General features: G+C 42.4%; 1 protein-coding gene across 1 annotated transcript; it reads left to right on the top strand.

Annotated features, from left to right (window-relative positions):
* The first annotated feature begins 200 nt into the window (after nucleotides 1-200).
* On the top strand, nucleotides 201-8,036 carry LOC127426442 (uncharacterized). The gene is made up of 2 exons (XM_051673269.1): nucleotides 201-339; nucleotides 3,530-8,036. The coding sequence occupies exon 2, from the start codon at nucleotides 3,802-3,804 to the stop codon at nucleotides 5,929-5,931; it is 2,130 nt and encodes a 709-aa protein (XP_051529229.1). The 5' UTR covers nucleotides 201-339; nucleotides 3,530-3,801; the 3' UTR covers nucleotides 5,932-8,036.
* The last annotated feature ends 13,867 nt before the right edge of the window (nucleotides 8,037-21,903 follow it).

Raw genomic sequence — 21,903 nt, 5'->3', positions numbered from 1 at the left:
GTTGCAGACCAGGTACACTCCTTCATGGCAATGGTATTCCCTGATGACAGTGACCTCTTTCAGCAGGATAATGCACCCTGCCACAATGCACACATTGTTCAGGAATGGTTTGAGGAACATGATCAAGAGTTCAAGGTGTTGCACTAGCCTCCAAATTCCCCAGATCTCAATCCAATTGAGCATCTGTGGGATGTGCTGGACCAACAAGTCCGATCCACGGCAGCTCCACCTCACAACTTACAAGACTTGAAGGATCTGCTGCTAATGTCTTGGTGCCAGATACCACAGGACACCTTCAGGGGTCTTGTAGAGTAAACAGCCTAGGACGAGTTTGAAAAAGTAGGTTTTTAAAAAAATATAAATGATAGACACGTTTTTTTGCGGAGATGGAAACCACATGATTTAGAGGCACTGATGGATTCACAGAAATAAAAAAATATATTTGTATCCTATACAGTTCTGGAGTTCATTCAGCTGCTTTGAGCACAGTTGTACATTTAAGATTTTCTTAAATTACAGTGCCCCCTAGCATAAAAAGTGAACGAAACTCTGCATGTTACCTCAGAGTATTATCTTGTCTATGTGCACAAAGTTTTATTAAGTTTGAAAATTGTGCTCACAAGATACAAGCTAATTAGTCATTATAGGCCATATCCCCAAAACATATTTGCTTATATCTTCAGAATGATATGACGTATCAAAATTATTTTGATATCTTTTTATCAGGAGATTCTGTGAATGATGTATACCAATTTTCATGAGAATTGGGCAAATGGCTTAGGACGAGTTTGAAAAAGTAGGTTTTTCGAATAAATTGAAATTGGAGAAAATGTTTCTTGTGGAAATGAAATTTCAAGTGACCATATGATTTGGGGGCACTGGTGGATTCAGAGAAGCTACAAATGTTTATTTTAGCCCATACAGTTCTGGAGATATTAGCAAAAACACAAATTACCTAATTATAGCCCCACCATGTGGCCGACTGTCACAAAATTTGATATGTGGCTTCATGTAGATACCCTGCTTGTGTATAGTCATTTCCATAACCTTTCGGCCATTCCCAGTACGAGTTATACGGTGCTGAAATTTGATGGGCCGTTGGTGGCCATTTTTGTTAATTTGTCGAATCGATTTTTTAAGAATATGTTAGCATTTGAACCAAAGAAGTTGCATATTTAATTTGAACTTTGTTGCTCAAATGGCTGCAAAGTTATCAGTTTTTTAGTTGTAGCGCCCCCTAAGGGCGAAATTGTACAAAACTTTGCTGACATCTTCTAAACAACCTGTTGACTATGTGTACCGAGTTTGGTTATGTTTGGAGTTTGCATTGAGTAGATATTGATCAATTACTCAAATCACATTAAACTGAAGGAATTTTATCGTTAATATCTCCGGAACAATTTTATGTATCAAAATTCTTTTTTATAACTTTTTGTCAGGGGGTCTGTAGATGATGTATGCTTAATTTCATGCCGATCGGACTAACGATCTAAGAGGAGTTCGAAAAAGTAGGTTTTTCAAAAAATTCAAAATGGCGAAACAAAATTTTAGACAGAAATATATTTTGTAGGGATTGACTCAAGGAATCAGAGGAAAAAATCATTTTGATTCTAGCCCTTAACTTTGGTGTTTGGACTCCTAATAATAATCCTTAGAAGAACAATAGGGCCTCTGCACTTTCAGTGCTTGGGCCCTAATAATAATAATAATCCTTAGAAAAACAATAGGAGCTCCACACTTTCAGTGCTTGGGCCCTATTAATCCTTAGTAGAACAATAGGGTCTCCACACTTTCAGTGCTTGGGCCCTAATAATCCTCAGAAGAACAATAGGGCCAGTAATCCTCAGAAGAACAATAGCCTCCGCACTTTAAGTGAATCACGCCATATCTGCCTTTGATCTCGTAGCGGCTGATACTAGGGCTGGGATGATTCATCGACGTCATCGATTACAGAAATACGTCGATTTGCATAACATGCATCGGCGCGTCGCAATGCAGTAATTAAAATGGCAGCGCCCGGTTTAAGTATGGATTCCCCCGAAGAACAAGCTGCAGCTAAAAAAAACTCGCCCACGGTCATCTAAAGCGTGGGAGTATTTTTGCCAGACCCCCAGCAGCTGCTGTGATTAGCCATTTCCAATTTGCATAGCTTACACAGCATCACATTGTATATAATAATTATATAAATTATTTATTTTCCCATGCCGGTCGTTTATTATCTGGCTAGATGTGACGTCTCGTCAAAAATAAATAATTTATATAATGGCGCAATTCCACAGAAAACACATGGGAAAATAGCGGAAAATGTGTAGCGAGTGTAAGTACAGCACAGAACCTCATTACAGTGTATTTCACAGACATAACTAAGCAAACAAAGCAGAATATGCTTTACTCTGCTCATGGATATCTGCTTTACTTTCTGCTGCGTGCCTCAAACCAAACGCTGAATATCTTTAAAAGAGTTGATGTGTCTAACCTCGCAAACTTCTGTGATTATATAGGCTGTGTCTGGTTTGGAAGGCTGCACGCTAGGTAGGATGCGTCCTTTGAAGGCTGCAGTATACCAAGCGTCCTCCTTTAAACAAGTCTTGTTCAAACGAGACGGCCTTCGTAGGACAAATGGAAACAGAACATAACATGGTTGCTATGACAGCACGCCACTCTTTAACAAGCGTGAGCGCTTTGAGTGAGAAGGTCCCTTTAGAAGGGAATGCATGAGGTACATTTTAGGAGAGTTATAATGATGCAAAGAGAAAAGAAAATACATTTTACAGGTGTACTTTTAGTCTAATATTTTATTTTAATTATATATTAATATAATTATACTTATTATATACTTTGCACCCATCTACTAAGGTACTTCAACTTTACATTTAATTAACATTTCTTGCATTTGAACATCATATTTACAGGCAAATTGGCGACATTTTTTTTTAGACATTTCCGTTGAAGCAAAGAATTGTGGGTTATGAGTGCCCATGAAGGATACACCTCATGCATCCACCGAATTCCCGTGAAAGAAGGTCGCATTCGATGGCTGCATTCGAAGTGTCATACTTACTTTTCTGAAACGAGACAGCCTTGATGACGTACACAGCCGTCAAATGCGACCTCCAGAGGACACATCCTTCCAAACGAGACACAGCCTTAGTACGCACTCATTGTAACAATACGGAACCTTGCGACTTGTGCTTCCACCCGGACCAGCGCAAACTAAGCTCTCGGAAATCCTGTAGATGTCAGCCTGTCAGATATGGTTTGAATGGACTGAGAAAGCATTTCCAATTTTGTGTGCTATAAGTGTCAGATGGTTAGTACCAGGGGGTCAGGAATTGTATGGTTAGCAGGTCCCTGTTAGCACCAGCTGGTAGATGATGGAACTATACCACCTGATGGCATAAAAGCATGTTTCTTCATAGACAGCCTGTGGCAGCGGGGGCGTGGTCAAGCATCTCTCCGGAGAGAGAGAAAGCGGTAAGGGCGCTTACACCTGAGCTAAATTATGTCTAACACCTGTCTCTAATTTCAGTGAGCACGGGGAGAGCGGCATAAATAGGGCCACGCAGCACTCAGACGAGAGAGAGAGACTGGACACGACAGAGCCGAGCCAGAGCAAGGATTGTTAGTGAAACTTTATTTGTGAAATCAGTGTGTGATAGGATTTAGCTTAGTGCTTAAAAGGAAAACTGGAAAGTGGTGTGGTGAAGAGGAAAAATAAAGCCTCACCTTAAGAAGGAAAACTGCTTCTTGCCTCATCTTTTACACTGGTGCCGAAACCCGGGATTGAAGTTTGGGTCGAAGATGGATGGAGGTCGTCCCATAGAGTCCTCCCAGTTGGCGGAGATCCTCCAAGCCTTCGCCAGCCTACATCAGAGCCACCAACAGACGCTGCTTGAGCTCCGACAAGATCAAGACCGCCGGTTTGTCGAGCTCCTGCATGCTCAAGCCGAGGACCGGCAGGCGATCCGGAGCCTCCTCAGCCAGAAGGCGTCCTCAGCCGCGACCCTGGACACTCACACGCCGTTACCCCCGCCAGCATTACAGAAAATGGGGGCGGCGGACGACCCTGAGGCCTTCCTGGATTTGTTTGAGCGGACCGCCGAGATCTGGGGCTGGCCGCTCGGCCAATGGGCGGCCCGACTGATCCCACTATTGTCCGGGGAAGCCCAGCTCGTGACTCAACAACTGCCAGCGTCGAGCCTCCTGGCCTACGGAGATTTGAAAAGAGCCATCTTGCAACAGGTTGGTCGCACTCCGGAGGAGAGTCGTCAACTCTTCCGGAGCTTGAAGTTGGAGAGCTCCGACCGCCCATTTGCCTTTGCCCAGCGGCTCCATGACACCTGCCGAAGTTGGCTGCTAGCGGGGGATCGCGATGTCCAGGGAATTATCGACCAGGTGATACTGGAGCAGTTCACAGATCGATTGCCAAAGGGGACGGCAGAGTGTGTCCAGTGCCACCGCCCGGCGTCGTTGGAGGAAGCTATCCGACTTGCGGAGGACCACATGGTGGCGATCCCGAGGGCGGAAGAGCCCTCCTACATTTTCTCTCCTCCCTCTGTTTCTTCCCCCTCCCCTCTCTCCTCTCGTTCTGCTCTCTCTCCAGGTCCCGTTCCTGCCCCACGCAGACGAGGAGGACCTCAGCCCCTGAGACCAGTTCCCTGGGTGTGGGAGGCGACACCACCTTCCCCTACTCCAATGCCCCGCCGCTCTCCCAGCCTCACCCATACGCTGATTTTGGGGACTGATTGGCCTGATTTTAGAGTTTTATTAAAGGGAATTTGCGCGGATGGGTCCTGTATGAAAATAGGGAGATGTGTGATGTGCGATGCTCTGGCAGGGGAGGCGGAGCCGGGGCCATCCTCGACAGCTCCACGTCATGATGACAAGAGAGGGGGAGAGGCTGCAGCCCCTCCCCTTCTCAGGGAATTCCCTGACGGGGATTTCCCTTTGGAGCAGTCGCGAGACGAAACCCTCAAACACGCCTTTGACCAAGTGAGAGTCATCGATAGTCAACGACTCCAGCCTGACATTGCACTTTCATACCCCTATTTTGCAATTATAAATGAGCGGTTGTATCGAGTGACACAGGACACTCGGACCAAAGAGGATACAACCCAACTTTTGATTCTAAGGAGCCGTCAGGAAATGGTATTCCAGGCGGCTCATTATAATCCCATGGCGGGTCACCTAGGAGAAAGGAAAACACTGAACCATCTAATTGCCCGTTTCTATTGGCCGGGCATTGGCGGCGATGTCCGCAGGTGGTGTGTGGCATGCAGCGAATGCCAGCTGGTTAACCCACCGGCCACCCCAAAAGCACCATTGCGCCCTCTCCCTCTGATCGAGGTCCCCATTGAGAGAATTGGAATGGACCTCGTCGGGCCATTAGAACGGTCAGCACGCGGACATCACTTTGTATTGGTCCTAGTGGATTATGCAACGCGATATCCGGAAGCAGTGCCTCTTCGCAACATCTCAGCACACAGTGTTGCGGAGGCACTCTTCAAAATAATCTCCCGGGTGGGGATTCCAAAAGAAATCCTCACCGATCAGGGCACAACATTTATGTCACGAACACTACGCGAACTGTACGAGTTGTTAAATATTAAATTGATTCGCACCAGTGTATACCATCCTCAAACAGATGGCCTGGTAGAACGATTTAATAAAACCCTCAAAAACATGATTCGTAAGTTTGTGCACGATGATTCTAGAAACTGGGATAAATGGCTCGACCCCCTGTTATTTGCAGTACGAGAGGTCCCACAAGCCTCCACTGGCTTCTCCCCATCGAGCTGCTATATGGGCGATGCCCACGCGGTGTGCTTGATGTATTGCGAGAGGCCTGGGAGGAAGGACCTTCAAACAGTAAAAATGAAATTCAGTACGTTCTTGATCTTAGAGCAAAACTCCACACCTTGGGGCAACTAACACAGGAGAATTTGCTCCAAGCTCAAGAACGACAGCGCCGACTGTATGACAGGGGAACTCAGCTAAGGGAATTTGCACCGGGAGATAAAGTGCTTGTATTGCTTCCCACATCGAGCTCTATATTACTCGCCAAGTGGCAAGGACCCTTTGAGGTCACACAACGAGTGGGAGATCTCGATTATGAGGTTAAACGAACCGATAGAGGGGACGCACGTCAAATATACCACCTCAATCTCCTGAAATTGTGGAGGGAGGCGGTTCCCGTGACGTTGGCTACGGTAGTTCCTGAGAAGGCGGAGCTCGGACTGGAGGTGAGTTCAAAACATAATCAGTTCACCCCGGTCATTTGCGGAGACCACCTCTCACCGAGCCAACTTGCGGAGGTTGCTAGGTTGCAACAGGAGTTCACAGATGTTCCCCTCTACTGGGACGTACAAACCTCATCCATCACCACATCGAGACTGAGCCGGGGGCCGTGGTACGTAGCCGCCCCTATCGATTACACGAACACAAGAAGAAAATCGTTCGGGAAGAATTGGATGCGATGCTTGATATGGGGGTAATAGAAGAATCCCACAGTGATTGTTCCAGCCCAGTTGTTCTAGTGCCTAAGAGCGACGGGTCTGTGCGATTCTGTGTGGATTATAGAAAAGTCAACGCGGTGTCTAAATTTGATGCATATCCAATGCCTCGCGCTGATGAGTTGCTCGATCGGTTGGGCACTGCTCGTTTTTATTTGACATTGGATTTGACGAAGGGTTGTTGGCAGATCCCCTTGACACCAATTTCCCGTAAGAAAACCACCTTCTCCACACCGTTTGGATTACACCAATTTGTGACTCTTCCGTTCGGTTTGTTTGGAGCCCCGGCTACGTTTCAGCGTCTCATGGACCGAATCCTCAGACCGCATTCAGCTTACGCCGCTGCCTATTTAGATGACATCATTATTTATAGCAATGATTGGCAGTGGCACATGCAACATCTGAGGACGGTTCTGAGATCGCTGCGCCGAGCAGGACTCACAGCGAATCTGAAGAAGTGCGCGATTGGACGGGTGGAGGTACGGTATCTGGGGTTCCACTTGGGCCATGGGCAGGTGCATCCCCAAATTGACAAGACAGCGGCGATTGCGACCTGCCCGAGACCCAAGACCAAAAAGGGGGTGAGACAGTTCCTGGGGCTGGCCTGCTATTATAGAAGGTTCGTACCTAATTATTCGGACGTCACCAGCCCGCTGACTGATCTCACTAAAAAGGGAGCTCCAGATCCGGTCCAGTGGACGGAGCAGTGTCAACGGGCGTTCACGCAAGTTAAAGCTGCACTTTGCGGGGGGCCGCTTTTACATTCACCTGACTTCTCTCTCCCTTTTGTTTTACAGACCGATGCTTCAAACAGGGGGCTGGGGGCCGTACTCTCGCAGGTGGTGGAGGGGGAGGAGCGCCCGGTGCTGTACATTAGCCGTAAGCTCTCGTTAAGGGAAACTAAGTACAGCACCATGGAAAAGGAGTGTCTCGCCATCAAGTGGGCGGTCCTCACACTCCGATACTACCTGCTGGGGCGGGCCTTCACCCTCTGCTCGGATCACGCCCCACTCCAGTGGCTCCACCGCATGAAAGATACTAATGCCCGGATCACCCGTTGGTATCTGGCTCTTCAGCCGTTTAAGTTCAAGGTGGTCCACAGACCGGGGGCACAGATGGCTGTCGCCGACTTCCTTTCCAGGAATGAGGGGGGGAGTGGTAGGCAGGCCGGATGCCGCCCCAGCCTGAGTCGGGTGGTGGGGATATGTGGCAGCGGGGGTGTGGTCAAGCATCTCTCCGGAGAGAGAGAGAGAAAGCGGTAAGGGCGCTTACACCTGAGCTAAATTATGTCTAACACCTGTCTCTAATTTCAGTGAGCACGGGGAGAGCGGCATAAATAGGGCTACGCAGCACTCAGACGAGAGAGAGAGACTGGACACGACAGAGCCGGGCCAGAGCAAGGATTGTTAGTGAAACCTTATTTGTGAAATCAGTGTGTGATAGGATTTAGCTTAGTGCTTAAAAGGAAAACTGGTAAGTTGTGTGGTGAAGAGGAAAAATAAAGCCTCACCTTAAGAAGGAAAACTGCTTCTCGCCTCATCTTTTACACAGCCATTCAAAATTAGCCGTGTTTTATGACGAAATAAAACATTTTCCAAGAACCATTTCGATTTAAATAATTACATTATAGCACATCATCATCCAGTAACAGATTGTTTTTGAAGGGCTCTTAAAAGCGTAAAATTGATTTATATTTTTCCCTATCTATTCCAATTGAGGAGTGATCAGTCACGTGACACCAATCCCAGAACTGAGTAATTTAATTAATTTAATTTAATTTTTTATAATTTAATTAATTAATTTAATTTATATAATTTAATTTTTCTTTATCACACATTATACATTTGCACATATACAGTGAAATTCTTCTTTTTCACATATCCCAGCTAGGCTGGGGTCAGAGTGCAGGGTCAGCCATGATACGGCACCCCTGGAGCAGATAGGGTCAAGGGCCTTGCTCAAGGGCCCAACAGTGGCATCTTGGCGGTGCTGGGGCTTGAACCCCTGACCTTCTGATCAGTAACCCTATAGCACCCTATACCCCACTGCCCTATAGCAAACATGGCAGCATCCATTTCACTAGCTTTCTGGGAACCGGGTGGGCAAGATGGCGGGTTGAGCAGTCACATCTTTCACAGCTCGTAAAAGTTGGTCCCAAAAGTTTGTCTGAAGTGAGTAATTTCCACTGTGTTGTGCAATGATGGCTTTACAAAAGCTGATTAAATCTACCAAATTAAAACTGGACCTCAAAGGGAAGGATTCTTCGCCTAATATCGAAAAGAATGAAGAGGCTAAAGAAATGGAGCATGACTATGCAATGGACGTAACTTTGCTAAATAAAAGGGAATGCGGAGATGACTCCGTACCGCCAACGGCATGTAAAAAAGAGGGCAAAGTCAACAAATGACGGTGAGCAGAGTGAAATCTCTTATAAAACGATTTTGGAGGTGATACTGAATCTTGAAAAAAGGGTGGATGAAAAGCTGGCGGATTTAAACCAGCAGTCAAAACAAAGCAGGGCCATGATTGCAAGTTTAGTGAAGGCAATCCAGTTCAACATGGAAGAGGTGAATGAATGCGATAAGAGAGTCAAAGACTTGGAGTTACAAAATGACCATCTGTGCAAGGAAAACAATAAGGAGAGAGTTAGAGAAGGAGAAAGATATAGAATGAGGTGGTGTCTCTGAATCAAAGGCATGGAAAAGAAAAAAGATGAAGATATCAGAATGCATGTCATCCAAATCCTTGGTAAGATTGCCCCAGTTATGGAGTCAAAGTTGGAAGATGTGGTTGACATTGTGTATAGGCTGGGGAAAAAGATGGGCAATAAACACAGGAATGTCATCGTTCTGTTTACTCAAAGGCGGGTGAAGGAAGAAATCTGGCGACGAAGCAAAGGATCGCCTATCTGCAAGGTGGAAGGAAATCGTTTTGCTGAAATGCTACCTCGAGAGGATTTGGAAGAAAGGAGAAAGCTGTGGCCACAAATTGAACAAGCGAGGCGGGCTGGAAAACGTGCCTTTTTCGAGGCCCTCATGGATTCATCGAAGGACATCGGATTGGAGAAGACAAGTGAAGTTATGTGATTCTGACTGTCAGGTAGTGGAAAATTGATTAATGGGACACCGGAGCTCTATTTAAAGGTTACAGTTCATCCAGTTACTGAGCGAGAGATTAAATAAGTGGTTCACTTGTAGTTCAATTATTTTTGTTTTTCTTTCGTTTTTTGTTTCTTTCTCTTTTTTTTAGTTTCTAGTGTTAATGGTTAATGTCAAAATTGTGTTTGGTTCACTGAATGTTAGGGGTTTGAAGGACATTGTGAAGAGAAAAGCACTTTTCTTATATTGAAAAGGGGAAAAAACTCATTGTGTGTTTTTACAAGAGACTCATTCTTTTGATCTGGATGTGACTTTTTGGACTAATCAATGGGGAGATAGGATTCTTTTCAGACATGGTTCTAACCGATCTGGAGGTGTGGCGATATACTTCAATAAATGTCCTGGGGAAATTATCACTTCTAGAGCTGATGGAGATGGTCACTGGCTGATGGTGGTGCTGAAAATTGATGGTCTTTCTTTTATATGAACTAATATTTATAGCATAATAATGCTGTCCAAAACCAGAAATTAGTGGAAGATATAGCGAATATGATCTCAGAGCTTAAAGTGTTGTTCCCCTCTGATAATGTCTTAATAGGGGGTGACTGGAACATGGTTCCAGACGAGTGGGAAGATAGATGGCCTCCCAGGTTAAGCAAGGGGCAGTGTAATGATATTGTTGATGGTTTGAGGACAGAAAACAGTTCAATAGACAGCAGAGATTGCAAAGGGGTGGAATGCAAATATTTCAGAAGGATAGAAAAATAAGTTTTTTTTGTTTTATTCTAAGTTACAGTATGTTCTTCAGACTTTTCCTTACGAAAGTCTGATCTCTTTTCTTTTTTTTTTTTTGCCAAAATCCAAAACATTATTCCACATATTGAGGACTCCTTTAAAATTTTATGTGATTCAGATTTTAGGATTGAAGAATTGGATTCAGTTGTCATGAAGATGGCTTTAAACAAATCTCCAGGGACGGATGGTCTCTCTAACAATTTTTATAAAAAATTTTGGGAGGCTCTAAGAAATATATTATTCAAAGCCATAAAGGAGTGTATAGAACAGAAAGAGTTGATGGCAATTATGAAACAAGGTTTAATTACCCTGATCCCTAAATCTGGTAAAGATAAAAGATTCGTAGACAATCTGAGGCCAATCACTTTACTTAATACCGATTATAAAATATTTTCTGGTGCTATTGCTGCTAGGCTGACAAAAGATATTTCGACCATAATTAGTAAGACACAATCAGGCTTTTTGAAAGGGAGGTCAGTTCACAATAATATAAGATTGGTCTTAGATTTACTTGATTATAATGATGTGGTTCAAAGGAGTGGGTTTGAATGCGATAGATTTGACATCATGAATGGTGTATTGAAATTGAAATGGTTAAAATCTTTCACTCAGAATAGCCATTCTTTTTGGTTTATTGTCCCCAGTGCAATTTGTAAAAAATTGGGAGGAATAGACTTTCTTCTACATTGTGAATTCGACTGTACCTCTTTACCGGTTAAACTCTCAGCCTTCCATCAGCAAGTGCTTCTTTAATGGAAACTATTATACAAGCATAACTTTACTCCTCATAACACTCCAGTCTGGAATAATAGATATATAAGTTTTGGTAGGAAATCTGTGTATTTAGAGGAATGGAGATCCTAAGGGATTTGGGCTGTTGCTAATTTTTTGGATGATAATGGAAACCTGTTACTGCATGAGGAGTTTTGTGAGAAATTCCAATTTCAATGTACGGTTAACATTTATAATAGAATGATTAGAGCCATACTATTCTCTCTAAGATCAATGCTTAAAGAAGACATTTTGTACTCTAAAGTCTCCCTGGAACTGAGGCAGCTCTGCATAGGAGGAACTGAATTTTGTGACAATAAATGTACCAACAGGATTATTAGAAATATTCTTCTACAAGCTTGTTACCCAAACCCTGTAAGAAGGATATATGTCCTTAAGGAATTTGGTAAGGTAGAGATTAAGAAAATAAAGAAAAGTTATTTGTCATTTCCACTTCCCCCTAAGGTTAAAGTGGTGAAATTCACAATTTTAAATGAGATTTATTCAACAAATGAATTTTTAAGGTCAAGATTCAATTTTGATTTGAATAATTGCGTATTTTGTGAAACAGATGTCGAAATTTTAGATCATGTGTTTTTTCATTGTGAATTGGTGCAACCTTTTTGGAGAGATGTGCGGAGCTGGTTACAGTCCATAGAGATTGAACTTAGACCCCTGACAGTAAAGATAATCAAGTTTGGTTTTTTCTTTGAAAATAAGGAAGTAGATGTTGTTCTTAATATCTTGCTGTCACTTGGAAAGTTTTTCATACATAAGTGTAGATGCTGTAAATCTAAGCCCAGTTTTAACCATTGGGAGAATGAGGTTAAACTCTTGAGTAAATCATTGAAACTTGATAAAGACAAGAAAGCCCTTAAGCTGGTTTCACTTTTGGATAAGTATAAGCTAATTTGAGAAAGCCCTACCTTTCCGAGGTGAATCACAACATCACAAACTTTGTTTTTAGGCAAAAAAGTATTTGAAAATTGGACATAAAGACAAGAGGTAAGTTTGAATTGCACTGCATCTCGATTTGCCGGTTGCAGTCGGGGGAGGAGTTGAAAAGAGAGCCGTCAAGCTGGACACTTGTGCTTCTCGTCGTCTGCTGAACCTACACTAGTCACGGAAGATCACGCAATGTTTGCTTTCTTTATTGCAGATGAAGCGGAATTCAGATGTTTGAATTTTACATAAAATAGGCAGAAACATTGTTCATTTGAAAAGGTTATGTGCTGCTTAGTAAAGTGCCTGTTGTTTGTATAAGAAGAAAGTCCAATAAAAGCCGGTATTATTTTAATATCAATAAAGGAGTCAGTATTTTTAATCATTTGGCATTTTTTTATGAATAAACATAATATTACTATGACAAACACAATATAGCATGATATAAACATGATGTACTGTTATAAAAAGTTGTGAGAGTTTTCACTGAACTGGAGGTGTCAGAATAAACACCATGGTAATGGCATATTACCACACTACTTTTATTTCTGCCATAGACTGACATAGCAGAAGTAGTAAGAGTAGTATGTGAAGTATGCAATTGTGAATGCAGCCCATGAAACGTGTAACCGTTGTCACGTTGTGAGTCTGACCAATCGTGAATGAGCTGTGTCGTCATCAGAGCTTGTGCAGCTCCTCTTGAACAACTGCAGTGGCACAGATCATAAAGATATCAGCATTAGTATTAAATTCTCTAATACAAGTTGTTTTATTAATGGATCATATTGGAAACTTAACAATTCACTGCTACTGTATGATGAAGTAAAAAAGTCATCACTGGGTTGATATGTAGCTTTTGGGATAAAGCCAATAAGGAGAAAGCATTTTGTTCAAATTGGAAACTTCTGAAATTTGAGGTCACTAAATATTTAAGGAAATTTGGCAGCCGAATAGCCAAACACAAAAGAGCTGAAGAAACCGACATTATTGTTGAATTAACAAAATTAGCAAATAAATGCCCAGACAGTTATTGGATGAAGAAAAATTACTATTATCAGATATGCAAATCAAACTAGATGAACTATATAGAAAGAAAGCTGAAGGTGCGTTTTCCCGATCAAGGAGACGTTGGCTCGAAGAAGGTGAACAAAATTCACAATACTTCTTTAATTTAGAGAGACACCATCTTAATAACAACATTAGTCAATTAAATGTGAATGGGGTTGTAATAAAGGACCATAAACTAATTTCCAATTACTGTTGAGAATTTTATAAGAAAATATATACATCCAATTATTCTCAAACCGTATCTGATGCTTTTCTGAGTTCTATAGAGGTGAAAACTATTGACAAAAATGAAAATGAACTTTGTGATATGCCAATTTCTGTTGAGGAAGTGATAAAGGCAATAAATCATTTGAAAAATAATAAATCGCCAGGTACTGACGGTTAGACCACAGAATTTTATAAGCAATTTACTAAAGATTTGGCCCCTTTTTTGCTCAAGATGTTTAATGAAAGTATCAGTAATCAATGCCTTCCACCCACCTTGACTCAAAGGTTAATCACATTAATACCCAAATCAAAAAAGGATTTACTCTTTCTTGATAATTGCCGTCCAATTAGTTTACTGAACAATGATTATAAAGTATATGCCCTGATATTCGCTAAAAGACTCAAAGCTGTATTAGATTCAATTATCGAAGAAACACAATCTGGCTTCATGAGGAATAGGCATATTACAAACAACATAAGATTAGTTTTAGATATTTTGGATTATCCTGAATTTAATGTAGATAATGAGTTTATTCTTTTTCTTGATTTCTGTAAGGACTTTGGCTCTGTAGAGCATCAGTTTATTTTTGAGTCACTTATAAAATTTGGTTTTGGAAATTTCTTCACTAGGGCAATTAAAACTCTTTATAAGAACAGCAACAGTTCAATTAAATTGTTGTTTGGCACATCTAGCAGGTTTAATTTGTCTAAAGGGATTAGGCAGGGTTGCCCTGTCTCTCCATATCTATTTTTGATAATAAGTCAACTCCTTGCGAATCATATTAAAGCCAGTACGATTAAAGGTATGACTATTATTGATAGAGAACTAGTTATAACACAATTAGCAGATGACACCACCCTCTTTCTTCAACATGATAACCAAATACCCATCGCAATTAAAGTAATAGAACAGTTTTTTAAAGCATAAAGAACTTATGGTGGTCAAAGAATGTTCAGTGGCATCTTATTGTAACATTCCAGTCAAAACAGAAGTCAAATACCTAGGAATTACAATACATAAGAATCAACAGAATAGAAGTTCATTCAATTTTAATCCTATTATCCAAAAAACTCAGAGGAAGTTTAATCAATTGCTTTTAAGAGACTTGTCATTAAGAGGGAGAGTTTTGATTTCCAAAGCAGAAGGTATATCCCGGTTAACTTATACAGCTATGGCTCTTCAGGTTGATTATAAAATATCAAAGGAGATTGATAAGATCTTGATTGATTGATAAGATGAGTTCATTATGAATCTTAATGAACTCATATGAAAATGGTGCTCTCAATTTCCTGAACTTTGCTACATTAAACAATACATTTAAAATCAACTGGATTAGTCAACTTGTTAAGTATCCAGTATCTATTTGGAATATTATTCCCCTTCATATTTTATCTAGTCTGGGTGGCATAAATTTCTTCCTTGTTTGCAATTTTGATATTAACAAAACACCTGTGAAACTTTCTGCATTTCATCGTCAAGCTTTTCTAGCATGGAGTTTAATTTACAAACACAACTTTTCACCTCACCAATACTTTATCTGGAATAATAAAGACATTCTATTTAAACAAAAGACTATTTTCTTTGAAAATTGGTTTAGAAATAATATTGTTTTGGTGGACCAATTATTTAACTCAGATGGCCTTCTTTTTACTTATAAGAAACTCATGGCAAAATATAATATTCACATACCACCAAAGGAATTCGCAACTGTCTTTGGCGCTATTTCTTCTAAAATATGTATGTTGTTTAAACAGCAAAAAATATTAGATTACCAGCAACTCCCACCCCTCTCACCAAATCACTCCCTTGTAGGTAAAATATGTTTCTCCTGTCGTTGTAATAATTATAACAGATCAATAAGAGCCCTTTTCCAGAAGGATGTTGTTTCGAGACCAAATGTAATTGCATATTGGAGTCAGTTTGTTAGTGATGTTGACTGGAAAAAAGTCTGGCCCAATCGCTATCTCTTAAACAAACAAGGTTAAAGAAGTATCTTTTCACAGAATATACCCTGCTAAACATTATTTAACCAAGTTTAAAAAAGATATAGATGAAAGTTGTAGCTTTTGCAAGCAGAAGCCAGAAACAGCTGTTCATTTATTTTGGCACTGCCCTTATGTGTCTTTTTTTTTTTTTGTGGAAAAAAATGTACTTGATTTTATTGTTGGAAATGTTGATGAAAATTTTACATCACATTGGAAAGATGTTCTTTTAGGTATTATTGTAAACTCCAAAGATAAACAAACCCGCACTTATTTATTTTTTTATTTATTTTATTTTAATGGCTAAATTTCACATTCATAAATGTAAATTATCAGGGAAAAAAAATTAAGTGAAGCATTATATTGAGTAAATATTGCCCTCGAAGAAACAAAAAGCTATACGAATTTTACAAGCATGTACACCCTTTAAAGTATTCTTATAATACTGTTTATACCTCCCCCTAGCATTTGAAATGTTATATTGTATTTGTATTGTTTGTTTTGATATTTTCTTCAATAAAAAAAAAAAAATCATAAATAAAAAAATTACTAACCGACATGCACTGCTTAAAGTCCAGCGCCGATCGGTCTGCGCAGTGCTGCATGATGTTGAACACAATTAAAGGTACAAGGATGTGTACTTATCGTGTTTCATGAGGGCACAGACTACAATCCCATGAAGCATTGCGAATGATGTAATTGAATAAAAAACAATGGGAATATATAAAACTATCGATTTTAGGTTGTTGATTATAAGTATAGAAACAATATATTTTACGTTTATTGCAAAATATCCCAATATGTACAAATATATAAGTAGTATGGGGACGACTCGATTACGTCTTTCGCAGTGCCTCGTGGGAGTGTGCGGTTGCTCCGAGCCACGTTTCGCGGGTTTCGTTGGACACAGTTCTCTGATTAGTCAATCTTTCTCTGCTGTACCATGGGTTATGTAGATGTTTACCATGAATTCTGCTATCAAACATGATTTTTAAACATTGAAGTTGAGATAACGCAGACGCATGGCTTCAGCGGAAGCATATACCTTCGATGAACAACCTCAGAGCTCATGGTAGGTCTGTCTTTAAAGGTTTATAAGTTATTGTTGAAAATCAATTCATCTATGGGATAAATGAATGGGATTTTTACTTCCGGAAACAGACTGTTGCGCTCAATTGACCTGTTTCAGTGATGTCACTTTTCCTCCGCAGCCACCATATTTGTGACCATCAGCGGGAGAAAACAATGATGGTGAATTTAAAAACACCCGTAAAACGATCTCAAGAAAAACATCAAAAAATGCTTTTAATCCATGCCAAGTCCCAGGAAAGGTATATACAGGTCTGAGGTCAGCACAAATATTGCCAAATTTGACTTTTGCGGACATTTAAATATATTTTATCCACGATTTATCTCCATATGCTGAAGAGTCTGATGTGCGGCCGGTGTTCTGAAATATTTGGTTTCTAAGATTTTTGGTTACAGTGGGAAAAGCATACATAGGGTGACCATACGTCCTCTTTTTCCAGGACATGTCCTCTTTTTCGGACCTTAAAAAAGCATCCGGCTGGGATTTCTAAATTTGCGCAAATGTCCGGGATTCGGCTTTAGTTGCATTATGATGTGCATCTGGTCTAATACTTAATTGCGTGTGTGTGCATATTAGCATTGCTTTAACCCCTCTTTGTAAGTCCCGCCTTCTCGCACACCAATTGGTCGATTATAAGAGGCTTGCAGCAACTATTGGCCAAATTCCTGCCTGTCAATCTCTCCGAGAACGCGCAAAGCGCTGTTGTGTTCGGCATCAAACAGTTGATTGACAGTAGCAGCAAATGACAGCTGAATGGAAACAATGCCCAAACGAAAGTGCAAATTTACAGAAGATTTGTACAAAAAAATTCCCATGCTTTCGTCCAGGTCGAGATCCATGGGAAGCAGAATGTATGACATGTAAAGCTGGCACTTATGTGTCAGTTGCTAATAAAGGTGCAAGTGATTTAGAAGCACACTTTAGCTCTACGAAGAATAAAGGGTCAGCAAAAGGTGAAAGTTCATCAGGTAAATTAACGGACTACATTTTGCAACCAGGTAAAATTGTTATCACATTGCTTCATTTTCCATGGCCATTCAAAATAATAGTAATAGTAAATGAAGGTACACTCATGACAGCAAATATTTTATTTTAGTACATGGACATTCAAAAGAATGTTGGAAATTTTTATTTATTTATATATATTTGTGTTATGCTAACAGAGTGACTTTTTCACTGTATTAAAGTTTGCATTCTTAGTAACACTGTTTTGAACCCTATTATTCAATAGTCTATATAATAATTATTATTTAGCCAAGATTACGATAAAAGTACATATTTCAAATCAGCAATAACATTTGATTATATTGGAATCATAAATTGTGCTTCTTTACCTCATGTTACACTAAAACACGCAATTTATCCGGCTTGGATAGCTAATGCGCACGTGCGTAAGCAAGTTTATTGACAGGTGATGTCTGTATCTAAAAGGCGATTGGCTCTTTCACCTGTAAGGCGGGACTTCCGTTGACCGTTGGGTGCTAGAGCTTCTTGGTTGGGCATTCCAATTTCTCCCATTAATTTAAATAGAAGTGGCCCATCACTGCTAAATAGTCTCTGGTCAATCTCCGCATTTTTACCATTGTAGAGAGCATAACGGTCAACTCTGATCACGTGAGTCTTCTCTGGCCAATCATACAACGGAATCAAAGTTCCCTTACGACTCACTACACTTGACATTGTGTTTATTAACGCCTATGGGGAGTGCCTTCTTACACAACCTAGTTGAAATGGCAATAACATTGGCTATGGTGTTTAAGACCCTCCTGTTTTGGCGCGAAGTTGTCTGCTATAAAAACAGGTGCACAAACACCATTTCTTCAGAATTTCTTCCTTCAAGGCAGCGATCATCTCTTGTTTAGATGCCCTCTACCTTCGCCGTCGACAAACATGGCAAACATCACTCCGCCTCACTGTTTGACGCTTCGCTGGTGAACGGGCTTCAGCATCCTGATTCCCCGCAGCGCTTCGGCAGGTGTTGTGTATCCTTATAAAGCACTTGCATATTGTGTATTTTATTTTGTGTGATATAAATATAAATATATATTTATTTATATATCTAAAAGAATTGCTTACATGTTCGCGTCTTTTTAAAGATGTCGTTTCGTAAGTGTTCATTGTGCGAGAGACACATCCTGCCGTCAGATCAGCATGAGAGCTGCATTTACTGTCTGGGCCACGGCCACACAGAGTCAGCTCTCATGGAGACAGACTGTCCTCACTGTGAGGGCATGAGTCACTTCGCTCACGAATCACCCTCGTTCTGAGGAACAATTCAGCCTCTCGCGCCCTCCCACCCGCCTCTTCTGTGATACACGAGGATTCACATGAGGAGGCACGGCAGGGCCGCAAGGTCAAGCAGGTTGAACTTGAGGTGGACCTCGCCCCGTGAGCCCCTCAATCTCCACGAAGCACATGTTTCCCGATACACTATGTGGAAGACTAGCTCCAACCCTCTGAAAGAGCGTGCGGCCTAGTCTCGTTCGGCGGTTCTGACACTGGAGATGATAATGACGATGTCATGTCTCTCACCGCATCAGGCGAGTGGTCAGTGGATGATGCTGCTGCCCCTCACCCCAGCGAGGGTGAGGAAAGTGCACGCGCCACTGACAGGGAGATGCTTTTTGTCCTTACAAGGGCGGTCGAAGAGCTCAACCTCAAGTGGTCTCCCCAGAAGAAACTGAGCAGTCTCGCCTCGATGAGTGGTTCCTGCAGACCGGACGCTGTCAAGCAGGCGCATCCCACAAATCTGCCCCATTCTTCCCCGAGGTTCATAACGAACTGTCTAAGTCTTGGCGTGCGCCCTTTTCAGCACGCGTGCGTGGTGGCGCCATCCTCTTGAATGAGGATCACGGGGAAGAGAATGGCTATGCCCAACTACCCCCTGTGGAGGAGGCGGTAGCGGCACACCTTTGCCCAGCGAGTAACAAGGCATGGAAATCACGCCCCATACATCCTTCCAAGCCTTGTCGACAGATGTCCGCACTTGCTGGAAAAGCTTACTCGGCGGCAGGACAAGCTGGATCAGCACTCCACGCAATGGCAGTGCTCCAGGTATTTCAAGCCAAGCTCCTCAGGCAAATGGACGAGCAAGGCTTCGATCCAGAGACTTTCAAAAAGCTCTGCACCACTACAGACTTATCGCTGCAACGAGTCTCTGGCTCCATCCACGAAAGTCACAGAGTAGGCCATCAGCAAGTCCATGGGCAACCTGGTCATTCTGGATCGACATATATGGCTGACCCTCACGGAACTGAGTGACAGGGGAAAAGCCTCTCTATTGGATGCTTCATTGTCTCCATCCGGCCTCTTTAGCGGCTCATTGAATAAGTTTACTGAGCATTAGGTCAGGACTCAGCAGCAGTCACAAGCTATGAGACACTTCATGCCCAAACGGAGCATATCACAGCTGGCTCGCCCTCGCTCTGTTTCGAGCCAGCGCCCGGCTAAAAGCCCCATGTCTGCTACCTTGGCAGCCACTGGTGTGGCCACGCAAGCCATGGCCCAAACGGAAGAAGACATATCAGCGCATGCCTCACGCCGACAGGAGGAACACCCTCACGCAGCGGAAGTGCTCCTGACGGGTGCAACCCTTTGAAGCGGAAAGTAGAGCCTGTGGTTCCCTCTGGGTCTGCTCCGAAGAAGGCTCGATAGGAGACACAGAACACTATCCCCATCTCCTCACTGCTGTTTGTCGGGAAAGGAATACTGTTGTTCACAATGTTATGCAAAATGTTATTTCTGTGTCTTACACTCTAATAAATGCAATAAAAAAGACAATAAAGAATACAGCACTCGTTGCAAATGCACAAGATGCTCATACATTCTCGAAAAAGAGCCCTTTTCCTCCTCAAAACACACACATTATGTGCAACCACTTCCCTATGGTGAGCAACACATTATATCATATGGTGAGCAAACCAAATTATCCTCTGTCCTGCTATGCGGACGCATGGCGAGCCCTAATGGGTATCTCAGAATGAGTACAAAGAACAATCTAACATGGTTATACGATCCAATCTGCACGCCGGCCACCTGTTTCAACGGCGTTCTCTCTTCCACGGTTTCGTCCGAAGACGCGCCAGTTTTACGAGCCGAAATACACAATCCCCTCCTGAAAAGCGCAATAGAGATTGTGCCAAATTGTCAAGCCCAAAAAGGGTTTTACAGCCGTTATTTTCTTGTCCCAAAAAAGACGGTGGGCTTCGACCGATCCTGGATCTGAGACATTTAAATTACGCACTCACAAAGGGCCCATTCAAAATTATCACTCATAAACAGATCTTATCGCATGTACGCCCACACGATTGGCTTGCGTCGATAGATCTGAAGGATGAATACTTTCATATCCAAACTGTATGACATCACAGGATGTTTTTGATATTTGCGTTTGAGGGAACAGCGTATCAATTCAAAGTCCTGCCCTTTGGACTGTCTCTGGCTCCTCGTACATTCACAAAGTGCATCGATGGGGTTCTCGCCCCTCTGAAACTGAGCGGGATGCGTATCTAGAACTACCTTGATGATTGGCTGTTACTGGCACAATCAGAGTAGGATCTGTTATACCAGCACATATACTTACTGCTTCAACATCTAAACAGCTTGGGCCTCAATGTGAACTGGGTAAAGAGCACGCTCTCCCCCAGCCAACAAATGTCCTTTTTGGGAGTCCGCCTCGACTCCATGAGCAGGCGCACGCACCTCACGAGTCTGTCTCAGTTCAAACTGGGGAGAACACTTCCACTGAAGCTGTTTCAGAAAGCATTGGGGTTTACGGTGGAGGCATCCACCGTCATTCCATTAGGTCTCTTACACATGAGACCTCTTAGTGCTGGCTGAAACGCATGTGCATCACTATATCCCGCCTCCGTATAACTGCTTCAGCACCCTGGACAGCTCCTGCGTTTTACCAACAAGGTGTCGTGCTGGGGCAGGTTGTCAAGTGGAAAGTAGTGACTACAGATGCTTCCAACACAGGTTGGGGGGCAGTGTGCGCTGGACGCCCGACTTTCGGCACCTGGACAGGTGCGAAGAAAGCATGGCACATCAACCACCTAGAGCTATCATAGTTGTGGCATATATAAACCGCCAAGGTGGAATTCATTCACCGCCACTGATACATAACACCTCCTCCTATGGAGAGAGCATCATCTCCTCTCCCTGAAAGCGACATATGTCCCAGACCGCCTGAATTACGGTGCGGACCTATTGTCATATCAAGGGGTGATACCGGGCGAATGGAGACTTCATCCTCAAAATGTACTGAGGATTTGGGAAATATTCGGCAAAGCAGAAATCGATCTATTTGCCTCAGTGGGGAATATCCACTGCCCTGCTGGGAGCAGACGCAATGGCCCACAAATGGCTGGTGAAATGCAAATATGTGTTTCCCCCAGTGTGCCTGATACACTCTGTCATATGCAAAGTCCGAGAGGAC

Source organism: Myxocyprinus asiaticus, chromosome 35, assembly GCF_019703515.2.
Source record: "Myxocyprinus asiaticus isolate MX2 ecotype Aquarium Trade chromosome 35, UBuf_Myxa_2, whole genome shotgun sequence".
NCBI classification, from domain to species: Eukaryota; Metazoa; Chordata; class Actinopteri; order Cypriniformes; family Catostomidae; genus Myxocyprinus; species Myxocyprinus asiaticus.
Note: the sequence above shows the minus strand (reverse complement) of the source record. Positions and strands in the feature narration are given on the sequence as shown.